Source organism: Corylus avellana, chromosome 5, assembly GCF_965113065.1.
Source record: "Corylus avellana chromosome 5, dhCorAvel1.hap1.2, whole genome shotgun sequence".
NCBI classification, from domain to species: Eukaryota; Viridiplantae; Streptophyta; class Magnoliopsida; order Fagales; family Betulaceae; genus Corylus; species Corylus avellana.
The window spans coordinates 22,238,695-22,251,055 of NC_142494.1; the positions used below are offsets into that span (position 1 = coordinate 22,238,695).

Consider the following 12,361-nt stretch of genomic DNA (forward strand, 5'->3'; position numbering starts at 1 on the left):
AGCATAATCATGAGTTCCTTACTCCTATAAGTACAAGTTTTCTTTGTAGACATAGAGTGATGTGCCCAAAAAATGTCTTAAAGATACATTTAATGAGTTTGTTGTACCTTGAAGGAAAATAATGTCGTCCTTGAGTAAAGAATCCAATCCGATGGTGACGTCCTTGAGTAAAGAATCCGATGGTGACTATACTGTTGGTTGTATTGCTAATGATGTTCGAACTTATTTGGGCAACCAAAAGAATTCTTCTGGAAAAATGAGATGCACAAAGAATGTATAATTTTTTTTTTTTTTTTTTTTGAGAGCCAATGCAAAATCCATATTCCCAATCGAAGTCAATGAAAATGGATGCAAAAAATTGCTTTTGGGAAAACGCTAGATCACGAGTTGCATAACAATATTTTGGAGATGTTACCTTTGGTGCTACCTACATGACAAATTGCTATAGGATGCATTTTATTCCTTTTACTGGAGTTAGCCATCGTCTGTGATATCTAGATGTGCTTTGCTTGTAAATGAAATAATAAATCTTATGCATGGTTGTTGAAGACATGACTTTTTTTTAAAAGTGGCTTACATGAAAAATCACTTAAAACACACAACTTCAACTGATGTAAAATATGTGTAATAAATGAGAATGAAGAGTTACATTACTCTTTCATAATACACAAGTAAACATACATGGTTACCGGATAATTTTAAGCATCTTAAAAGTTAGTCAATTTACCTTTCACCACAGGAGGTACAATGCACAAGTTTGCTAATATATATTGAATGCATTTATGCCCTTCGACTTGAAAATTTTGTACCAAGTGTACAGGCTGATTAAAATTATCCAATGCATGACATGAACAAGGATCAACATGGTCTGATTTCTAGAGAATATACAATTACAGACAAAGATATGTAAACTATCCAAGACACTCAACATCAAAATGAGGTGACTAAACAGGTAAAATCTTTCTATGAAGCAGACTTCTTTTTCATTTACGTTTTTCTTTTTTTATTTGTGGGTTGTGGTTGCTAGAAAAGACAAGGTCTTTTTTTTTTTTTTTTTTTTTCAAGAGACAAGCTCCTTGGACTCCTGAAAGAACAATGCCAAGATATATCTACTTGAAAGCTTTTGATGCAGCATAAAGAAAGTCCAAGAAGCCTGTTCCCTTGAGAAGACCTTTACCAGTCAAGAGTTCAAAATCTAACAATAGCAGGAAGCCGATTACAGCTGCCTTCCCATTTATAATCTCGTTCTTCCCAGTAAAACCGAAACCCTCCAGATCCTCATCAACCACCATTCTGACCTAAAACACATCATAGAGCAAATGAATCAGAAAAACATAACCCAAAGTAGAATCTGCTTAATTTCTTGCCCAAGGGGATCCAAAGGAGTTTTTAGTTACCTCATCCACATTGACATCAGATGCAGTTAGACCGGGTTGAGCCTTCCCGCTAAAGACGATCTCAGCAGATGCATCTGATTTTACACCTCCTCTCATGCTGATGTAAATATTTTCTTCATCAGTTTTCACAGGATAAACAAAAAGCTTCCTCAAAGCAGGGGTTAGGACTCTCAGCACAGGATTTTTTGGATACCATTCCTTGATTTCTCCAGTTTGGAGATCAAATGTGCTGTCGGTTGTTGGACAAACTATACAGCCATCCTGAAAAAGAAAAGAGTGAAAAATAAAATCAGCTTTTTAAGCTTTCCATCATTTTATAGTAACTGAAGACAGTTCTTTGTATATACCAACACAAACTATGGGTGTTACATGTATGTTACAGACGTTTCTAATAGTGTTGAAAGAATTCATACTACTGTATACACATTCTTTTCATGGCACATCTGAGAAACAACAGCATTCTAGAAAAAGCAGAATTCTACCAAGGCAGATGGAATGAGCTCAATCGAGCTACGATTCTCCTTAATATTATATGGCTGTTTGCATTTGTTAGAGAGAATTTTAAATCGAATAAACTTTAAATGCTCCTAAAACAAGGCTTAGCAAATCAAGGTTGCTTGGCATCATTAATGCAAGTATTTAACGAAATAGTGGAACCCCTTTCAGTAGCATAGGCCAATACCTCTCTCCAATGCTAGATTTCAAGTTGTAATGGAAATTAAAACTTCCCGCTGATAAATAAAACTAAAGACATTTTTGCATAGCTAAGATTTCTAGTAATTAATATTCAAGAATACTTGTTTAGGCATCAAGAGTTAAGGGATCTACACGGGTTGTCACAGAGGTGACAAAAGGATTGTACTCTAGACCAAGGCCTACAAGAAGATAAGAGATAAGTTTGAAATCCTGGAAGAGCTGGCCAGTAGCAGCCAAGGTGTCAATAATGCTCTTGAGGCACTGATAATAATCGGTGACGGAGGAACCACCTATCTTGGAGAGAATCTCTTCAGATAACTCCTCCCTTGAACACAGCTAATTACAACTTTCATCGTACTGTACTCTCAGAGATGAGAACAACCTGCTAAGGATCGACTGATCCTGTCAAGCCTAGGTGCCTAGCAATGAAACTCGGATTTGGGGTCATGGTGAGTGGATTGTTGATGGCATCAAAGGTGGAGAGGAACGGGCGGGGTGGAGAGACAGAGCCATCAACAAAGTGGAAGAGCTGAAACCCAAGGAGGTAAGGTTCTATTTGAGCTTTCCAAAAAGAGATTATTCTTGGTATGTTTAACGGCAACGATGTGGGAGAGGTTGGGGATTGTTAGGGTCATGGTGTGTGGCAGTTGTGTAACTTGTGTTGCTGTTTGGGTTTTGGTGGTGTGGGTTAAGGGGAAGTGGACGAAGATGAGGCACTGGCCACGGGTGAGACTAGGCAGTTTGATAAAATATGTGAAAGAAGGCAGCAGCAGCACAAAAAACAACCAAAATTGGTCGTTTAAGACTCTTATACCATACAAAAGATGAGATTTTTTTTGGTGAATTATTTTTCCACCCTTTTCATTATACATGAACATGACAATTTATAGGCAATAAGGTTACAAAAATAGTATGATGTTAGATGAGATTACACAGTAAATGTATAAGCATAAAAGGTAAGTTTTCAAGATGGATTTTGGTGTGGTTCATTTTTTCCTTGTGGAGAAGGTTTGGTGAGATTTGCAGCTGGTGTATGAGCTGGTTCCTCTCCTATGGGAAACATAAAGACATTCTCTAAGGCGACACCTACATAGCTCATAGGGGACATTTTCGTCCAATGTAGGGGCTTTTCTGACTTCAGGCACTACGGATTCCGATCAGAATTTAGTTACTGTTCACATAAAATGGCCATTTGTACTTGAATTTTTACGGTTTCCCAATTCAGATTAGGTAATATTCACATCAATGAGCAACAACCCTTTCTTAAGCAACAAGTCAATACACATTTCGAAGTCTGAAATTCGCATTTTTATGGGCTTTCAGTTCATCAAACAATTCGCGAAAATAATGTTACAGTACAGAAGTGCGAGGGTGTGTGGATAAATCCCATCTCTATAGCAGTATAGAAAAAGAGTAATTAAAAATAACATATTATATACAAAAAGAAACAGAAAGAGAGACAAAATAGAGTGAGATTTATGAAGGGAAAAGAACCTGGGTGAGCTTGGCATTGAGCAAGCCTTCAGTGTAGGCTCCTTCGGCAGGAGACCTGTTCTCAATGGCAAACACCTTGTTCTTATACCACAGCAGCAGAATGGTCTCCCCGTCCTGGACAATCACGCGCCGCTCCCCTCTCGGCAGCGCCCCGAGCGGCACCACCGGCACCCAGTTCTCTCCTCCGCCGCCGGAGGCCGAAGGTTCTCCTTCCGCCAGCGACACCTCCGTGGCCTTACATGCAGTATTTCTGCGACCGCATAGCTTAGGCGTGGAGGTCTGGGCGTAGTTTATTGCGGTGCGGTGGAGGGTGGTGGGGGTGAGAGAGTAATTTCGGTGGAATGCGGGGGCCAATGGTGAAGTGAGGTTGAAGGGTGATGTGGCGGCCATTGGAGTCTCTGGGTGAAGAGAGAAAGATGTGAGAAGAGAAGAGAATGGAAAGAGTGCGAGAAAGGGACAAAGGGAGAGAGTGCATGGCCATTGGCCGCAGTCCACAGGATTTGGATAACGAGAGAGGGAGAGAGTGGGAGAGGAACAAAGGTGTTGTGGGCTTTGTGAAACCACAATTTTATAAATTTATCTTTAATTTATTCGGGTAATCTTTTTTTAGTTTTCTAAATTTATCTTTAATTTTTATTAAAATAAAATAAAAATAAAATAAAAAAGAAGACCTCTAGGCTTACAAACAAATTTTACAAAAAAAATTTTACAAACTGTTGTGGTACAACATAATTGGATATGAGATAAATTCAAATTTTGAGAAACTTAATCATGTTGTGCCACATCAGTTTATAAAATGTGCTTGTAAGCTTAACATTTTTCATTAATATGACTCCCGGGGGAAAAATTTGTTTGCCTGTTGACACTAGCCGCATGCTATAATTGATTTTACTGGGCCCAAAAGACTGAATTTGGAGCAGTTACTTGATCAAATTATTAGGTAATGCGAGAGGCTTTATATTGAATTCACCCGTTTTAATAAGTTTTGGACTGTTTGACCACTTATTCGAAGAGGTGGGGGTTCCATATATGGTTTCTCACTTTCCCAAATTATTAGCAATTCGTGCATGTAATCGTCGTGAATCCTTATCTAGGCCCAATAGCATTTAGGGTTGGAATGAAATCCTATGATCCTATCTTCAACTTAATTTTCATTGGCTTAAGCAAGTAGTGAAGGAAATTGAGGGCTACAGTCTACTGAAATGGAGGCTTATATTTCCCACTGGCCCAATATCCAAACAGCCCAAGCGTGATTTTAGAACCACTTGCGGACCCATGAGCCCAGCAAGCACCTGACTTTAGGCACACACCATCAAAGAGATAACAAATCCACCATGACTATGAAACAACAAATTGCTCTCTTAAAAAAGGAAAGAACGCCCACCAACAGGAATCACCTAAAATAAGAATACTCCATTAAAGGCAAGGATACTCATAAGTCATAAGGAATGTGAGTGCTAAAGGAAACTCACAACATAGTCAAAGGCCCAATCAGCTAAATAAAATCACTAATTAAAGATACTTGTCGTATCGAGGCATCCCATCAAATCATGATCACATTTGTATACCGATGGCTAAAGACAAGAACCATATATGCTCTCTTTCTCTAATCTTTATTTCTTAAGCACGAAGGTGGTGTCGGCACCCTCTATTAGAATTTTTTGTTAAATCTTATCAAAATTCTCAAAATTAAAAATATCTCTGCACTCGATGGGATTTCCATGGCCGCATACAAATTGGGACCCCTAGGATTTAAACTTTACACTATGTGGCTCAGTAGTGGTAGAATCATTGATATGCATTTGACGTTAAATCAAAAACGAAATCCATTTGGTTTGGGATAAGCATGCTTTTTTTTCCTCTTCTTTTCTTTTTCATCAACGATAATCATTACTCTAAGTTGTCTCCACTCTGGAAACAACCCAGACCTAGTGGCTTCCACACCCCATTTCAATCGCAAAAACGACAACGTCTTCGATCATTCAAGTATAGATTTGACACTACTTACTTTCAAAGGCAAATTATTGTTGTATATTCCAGCTTCCAATTAGTCCGTTAATTAAAAAGTGTTCATTGCACTTAATTTCTGTAATATAATTATTAATTAAAATATCCTACTACCACACCATTATTAGTTTTTTGAATTATTGTCCAAGTAACGAATGCTAAGAAAAAAAGGTGGAAATTAAGGACCTAATATTCTCATTTTCCTTCCCTAATAATTTTATTAAACTCAAAAATGTTAAACTAATGATTAAGTGATTAAAAATTTACCTTTTCTTATCAGCTTAAGCTTTTGAGATAACTGGTAATTTAACATGGTATTAGAGCCTACTATAGGACGAATGGGGGCCCATATTACTTACTCTGTAACAATGACCAGGAAAAATACACGTGAGAGAGGGTGTTGAGAAATAGTCTCACATTGTCTGTGGACAAGATCTTGGGCATGTTTATAAAGAATGGGCAACCCTCTCTTATTGAACCGGTTTTATAAGATGAGTAAAGTCCATAAATTTCTTCATGGTATCAGAGCCAAAGGTCCTGAGATCGAACATTGACTTCATTAATTCACCCCACATTTAAATTACGTGAGAAAAAGTATTAAATTAATAATTAATTACATTTTCTTATCAATTTAAATTTTTAGAATAACTGATGATTAAAAAAAAAAAAAAAAACCACCAAAGGTAGTGGGTGGAGTCTGGGACGGCCATTATTTCTTATCCTACTCGACAAGACCTCATGGGTACATGTTTTTTTTTTTTAATCACTTAATTATTTCATTTGTGCATGTTTCACGTTTTTTGTGCCCTTTTTTTCCTTTTGTGTGTGTGTTGTTTTTAAGCATGTGCTTTTTTTCCCTTGACTCGAAAATGGAAGTCTCTCGTTTTGGAGCGAGTGGGGCTAAGTTGGAATCGTGTTAGTGGCATTGTTGTATCTTATAATCATCCAAGGCACTCACAATCCAAGAGAATATATATATATATATATATATATATATATATATATATATATGGTTGTGGTAATATTATGAAAATGATAATTCAAAAAAAAAAAATGATAAAGTTCTTGTGAATTTGCTTGAGAATTACATCAAGTCTATGCAATGGCATACGCTTGACTAAGTTAAGCCTCTTTGTGAAGCTCTATCATCTTAGGATGCGTTCGATGTTACGATTTTGCAGATCAAAAATGTGATTTTAAATCAAATCGTAAAAATATATGATTTTGGATTGCATTTTTAAATTGTGATTAGAAAACTTATAAAATTTGTATTTTCAAATCGCAAGTAATATAATGTTTTTTTGAAAATACATAATTTTAAAAGTTAAACTGCGATTTTAAAGACTAGGTTGAAGGAAGTTCCTTCCTTCCTTCAATCCAGTTTGAAAGAAAACTTTGTCTCGATTAAAATGTCTTCTTGTACACCTCTTTCATGTCAACTATACTAAATCACACTAAACTTTGACAATTCCAAATTAAATGGATTGGAAACGTATCTTAAACATTGCATGTGCTCGCTCACTACTAAACGGCACAAATTTGTGTTGACTAGGACTTGTCCAAAATTTTCAACTTTAGAAGCATTTGCGGAAGAAATCCAACAAAATGACCAAATGCTACAATTAGACCTCTTTCATGTCAACTATACTAAATCACACTAAACTTTGACAGTTCCAAATTAAATGGATTGGAAACGTATCTTAAACATTGCATGTGCTCGCTCACTGTTGAACGGCACAAATTTGTGCTGACTAGGACTTGTCCGAAATTTTCAACTTTAGAAGCATTTGCGGAAGAAATCCAACAAAATGACCAAATGCTACAATTAGGCCTTGGTGTGAACCAAAACGTCTTTGAAATGAAGAGCAACCGATTAGGCCAAACAAGAGGGCAAAATGGTCTTAAAAAATTGAAAAGACTATTTTACCCTCTTATATTGCATTAACCATTCCCAGTGTGAAATGGTTATGGTAGTACCTAATTAATGTTGGCCGGCCTATTAGATCAACTGGTGGTCCAAATGCCATTTAGGCATAATCAAGACTGTAAAATGGTGTCCCCAAGTGGCATGGTAGCTCAATCAGCTGTGAACTACACCTAATGAAGTGGAGGTCACTAGGTCGAATCCTCCCCTTCTCTTGTGTAGACATGTCAAAAAATAAAAAATAAAAAGACTGTAAAATGGTATTTCATCATTATTTTTTTATATTTTTATAACATATATATATACCGTATTGAACTGTGAGTAGTGTGTTGACAGACTCCAACAGAAAGAGATACAGGGAAAACTATATAATAAATTTAGGTTAAATAAAAAAAAGTTGGTAAACATCTCTTTTTTCCTAACTTGCCTGAAAATTGATATCGACTCAAATTATATTTTAAGGTAGCTCCAAAAAAAGGTTTGGTTGGTTTCAGAAATAATAAAGTCTAATTAATACAGAATGACGTATGATCGATGAAGACTCACCACTGCAAATTGTAATTAGGATTATCTTTTGCTAATTAATTTACGTTATCCTTCTGTTTTATTTTATTGGTTTCCCTCCCTTTCAGCTGAATTATTTATATTTATATAACTCTTTTTGTATATTTGTATTTATTTATATAAATATCTTACCTACATATCCAATGTCCATCACTCCTTGATGCTAACTATTTAATTGTTTAAAATAAACTATCAGAAAGCAGGGAGATGATGATGGATAAACCTGTCCCACCCTGCCTGATTGCCATCCCTTTAATTTCATGAATTTAACCCAAAAATATTATTTATTTATGAAATCAAATGTATATATATATGACAAATTAGTTGGCAATTACATAAAAAGCTAGAATTTTATAGAGGCATAACTCTTAGGTTATTTGGTTAATTTTAAGAATGGACAACATAATATTAATATCCAACCAAGGTTTGTAATATAGTATAATTCACAATTAATTATCTTTTAGGTAATTAAAAGGTTGCTTAGATTTGAGGTAGGTTACTTTCAAATTGCATATATACAACAATAATATTTATAATAATATTGATGATGATCATTGACTTAATCTTAGCCTTTTCTAAAGATTTTTCTAATTTGAATAATTTTTTTTTATTCTATATAGACGTATGTTGGAATATCGATCATCATAATTTGATAAAGAGAATGCTACGATTTTTTTTTGGTGTTCTCTTGATCCCATATATATATATATATATATATATATATATATTAAATGAGGGATTGGTAGAGTAATTTTTTTTTTCCTGTTTTTTTATAAAACAATATTTATGTAAGATCAAAGGAACACCGTGAAGAACCGTAGCATTTCTCATTTGATAAACTATATCACTTGACAGTTAAAACATGATTTACTATTCAGGGGTTATCTCTAATAAACTTAGAAAAATATTAATTTCCACTTTTTCCGGAGTTTTTTTTTTTTTAACGGAAATTATTGATGGTTAATTATAAACCTCCAATATTGCACTAATTATCTCAAACTATTTTGTTGTTAAGAGCTTGTTACTCTACCCCTTTATTTCCTCATGTTCCAGAGATAGAGGTGGACCAAATATGAAGAAAAAAAGATATTGACCCCTATCATTTCTCTATTAAGTTTAAGATAAAAGATAAAGATGAAGCCCTCAGCAACAAAATGAAAATTACCAAAATTAATAACAAAAAGAGAAATTACAAATTAATTAGCGGGTGGATTAAACTAAAAAGTCAATAATTCACTAAAAAAGGGCATTTGAATTTGACGCAGCAAAACTCATGAATTAATTGTCAAAAGTCTCAAATCTATTTTAGGGTTAATTAATTGCTTTTTTTTTTTTTTAATATTAAAGCTACAAAATTTTATAAATGGAAAAATAAAAATACCTCTCAATTATTATTATTATTTCCCATTTGTGACGTGGCGCGGGCCTATATATACTCACCCCAACCCATGCTTATTTTCTCGCAAGAGCCTTTTCTTTCTTCTCCGCCATTTGCTCTCTCTTCCCGTTCATGTTGTCTGTCTTCCTTGCTGAGCACAAGGAGATGGGTGTTCCTCTTGAACAGAAGGCTCTTAGCCTCGAAGAGAAATTAGTTTCTGTGTTTTTCGGTGAAGATGTCGGCGACTCATCAGAACCCGAAGAATATCTTGAATCCGACTGCAATGGCGACTCGTCCGACCCGCTTGAGAGGAACTTGTACTGGGAATCACAAGAGGCTTTGCTTCAGGTATATATTAACACAATCTTTATATATATTGAGGATTTTCTTATTTCTGAACCTATAAATTTAATTCTATTGGAAGTTTTTATGATCATAATTATCGTTGTTATAAATTAAGTAAGATTACGGCTTATATATATATATATATATATATTTTGATTTAATTAGCACTGTACTGGGATATATGGAGCTGAATTAGTATTTCTATTTAACAAACAAAATTGAATTTTGTGATTGATGCAACTAAAATAGGAATTGGCCGTTAGAAAATTATGAGATCATTTTATTACGGGGAATATAATAAATGGCTTTTTAAATTGTAATTAAAAAAAAAAAGTAATGGAAATAAAATATGGAATTTATTTTTTGTTGTGAGTTTCAGAATATCATTTTGAAGAGAAAGAAATATCTGAACAGTGTCTGGACAACAGTGGTTACCGTCGTTGGCACGACATAGAGATATTTTTTGTCGTCAGTGACTTCGTGATAAATGGTTGTATTCATGACATGTGTCTTGTTGCAAGTGTCACGTAATTAAATTGTACGTTTTGTTTTGTTTTTAATCTCAGCCTTTAGTTGACGGTCCCCCATGGAAATCTCCCGATTTAAGACCACCATATTAACGTGGTTATTTTCGGCCACATATGCAGATTACTTTCATCGTTAAATTATAAAACGACACAACGGAAATTGAAAAAACAAGAAAAATATCTCTTGCACCTCTTAATAATTATAAACTAATTTAAATTTGGAAAATAATAGTTAAAATTGATTTATTTATTTTTTTTAATTTATTCAGGAGATTTTAGAGCACTATAACTCAACAAGCTCAAATGTGCGGCAAGAGATATTCCGAATCATAGAGATTGCTGGAAAGGAGGACTTTTGCAAATGCTCAAAGCCAAGCTTTGATGGTTGCATCCACTGCTTTCGACGAGGAGTTGTCAATTTGCTTTGTGACAAAGGCTTCAGGGCCACTCTCTGCACCTCAAAATGGACACACACTAAAAAATATCCTGGAGGTAAATTAAAGTTTCTTTAAATTTTCTCTTTTATATATATATATATATATATATATATATTATAAGTAAGGAAAAAAGTCTTATCTCTTGAGCTAGTTTTTGGGGTTGAGGAGGTCCAAGACCAACCAACACTGGTATCAGAACTTAGGTTCAACTAACAAGTCTCGACCCAACAATCTATGGTAAATATGGGTTGTCTCTACTCAGACTTAGAGCCCGTTGTAAGAGGGAGAGATTATTGGAGATATTTCACATTGGTTGTGAAAAAAACTGGTGGTCAGTTTATAAGTATGAGGAAAAAGTTTCACCTCTTAGAACTAGCTCTACTAAATAATAATATTATTTAATAAACTGTTATACTATTACATGCAATTATTTGACAGTTGTATAATACTTATTGTAAATGTTTCTAAATTTGTTCATTTTGTTCTTGGGATTTAGGGTCACACGAGTACATTGAAGTGATAGTAAGCACACCCTCTCGAAAGAAGCAAATGCCATTTCTGATTGAATTGGAGTTCCGGGACCAGTTCAAGATTGCCAAAGCCTGCGACAAGTACCACAAGCTTGTGAGCCAATTGCCAGAGTACTACATCGGAAAACCAGACTACCTCAACGCCATTGTTCGTGTCGTGTGCGATGCGGCCAAGAGGTCGATGAAAGAAAAGAAAATGCATATGGGCCCGTGGCGGAAAACAAGCTTCATGCAAATGAAATGGTCAGGTTCTATTGAGAGGTCTATTTTGGATGAATCCCTGCACCACCAAGTTCCGTCCCTTTTGCTTAGGCAAGCGAGTGAGTCGTCATGCTTACGCTTCGCGGCCGCTCCAGCCGTAGTTGTCACCTAATTTCTCTGGCCGGTCGCCGTCCACAATTTTGTCTCTCTTTCCGGGCTGCTACTATATATGTTAGGTAGCATATATATATATATATATATATATTGCTAGAGTTCTGTAACTTATATATTTACTGCGGTTGATGAGACTCTAGAAGAGGTCGCAGTGCACTAGATTACTAGTGCATGTAGAATATGTACGAGTTCCTAAGGGGTAGTTTAATCGGTCGTGAACCACGCTTCATGAAGTGGAGGTTACTAGTTTGAATTTTTCATTTCCTTTCTTTGTGTGCCATTCCCTTGTGTGGACATGTAAAAAAAAAAAGGGACAATGCTTATAGAAGGCAATGAATTGAGTCTTTATATATATACATATTACATGAAGGGATTGAACATTAATTAACAACTGTTTCAAATTGTCTGCATGCATCAAATGGCTGAACTATATATTGAAGGTTTGCCTATTCTTCTTGGCTTCTTGCCATATGAAACGCGGCTGTTTAGAGAACCGAAAAAGGAAAGATATTAATTCAAGGTTTATATGTTCAGTTGGACAATGATGTTCTAAATAATTTAATTGATAATTAACTTAAATTATGAATAAATTTGTAAAAAAAAAAAAATAGCCAAGTTTACTACAAAAATGCAAAATAATTTAATTAACACAACTTACAAGACAATAACAACAAAGCATATATATAT

General features: G+C 35.1%; 2 protein-coding genes across 2 annotated transcripts; one reads left to right on the top strand and one right to left on the bottom strand.

The window, feature by feature from the left end:
- Positions 1-748: 748 nt before the first annotated feature.
- Positions 749-4,110, bottom strand: LOC132182415 (Rieske (2Fe-2S) domain-containing protein). Its single transcript, XM_059595653.2, has 3 exons — positions 3,588-4,110; positions 1,398-1,658; positions 749-1,298 (listed from the first exon to the last, which is right to left on the bottom strand). The coding sequence occupies exons 1-3, from the start codon at positions 3,975-3,977 to the stop codon at positions 1,110-1,112; spliced, it is 840 nt and encodes a 279-aa protein (XP_059451636.1). The 5' UTR covers positions 3,978-4,110; the 3' UTR covers positions 749-1,109.
- A 5,448-nt stretch (positions 4,111-9,558) lies between these two features.
- On the top strand, positions 9,559-12,024 carry LOC132181524 (uncharacterized). The gene is made up of 3 exons (XM_059594781.2): positions 9,559-9,808; positions 10,602-10,824; positions 11,266-12,024. The coding sequence occupies exons 1-3, from the start codon at positions 9,593-9,595 to the stop codon at positions 11,670-11,672; spliced, it is 846 nt and encodes a 281-aa protein (XP_059450764.2). The 5' UTR covers positions 9,559-9,592; the 3' UTR covers positions 11,673-12,024.
- Positions 12,025-12,361: the final 337 nt, after the last annotated feature.

Coding starts and splice junctions, on each gene's coding strand:
- LOC132181524 (XM_059594781.2), top strand. CDS start 9,593: ATGTTGTCTGTCTTCCTTGCTGAGCACAAGGAGATGGGTGTTCCTCTT. Junction 9,809..10,601: donor CACAAGAGGCTTTGCTTCAG/GTATATATTAAC, acceptor TAATTTATTCAG/GAGATTTTAGAGCACTATAA. Junction 10,825..11,265: donor CACTAAAAAATATCCTGGAG/GTAAATTAAAGT, acceptor CTTGGGATTTAG/GGTCACACGAGTACATTGAA.
- LOC132182415 (XM_059595653.2), bottom strand. CDS start 3,977: ATGGCCGCCACATCACCCTTCAACCTCACTTCACCATTGGCCCCCGCA. Junction 1,659..3,587: donor TCAATGCCAAGCTCACCCAG/GTTCTTTTCCCT, acceptor TTTCTTTTTCAG/GATGGCTGTATAGTTTGTCC. Junction 1,299..1,397: donor CTGATGTCAATGTGGATGAG/GTAACTAAAAAC, acceptor GATGTGTTTTAG/GTCAGAATGGTGGTTGATGA.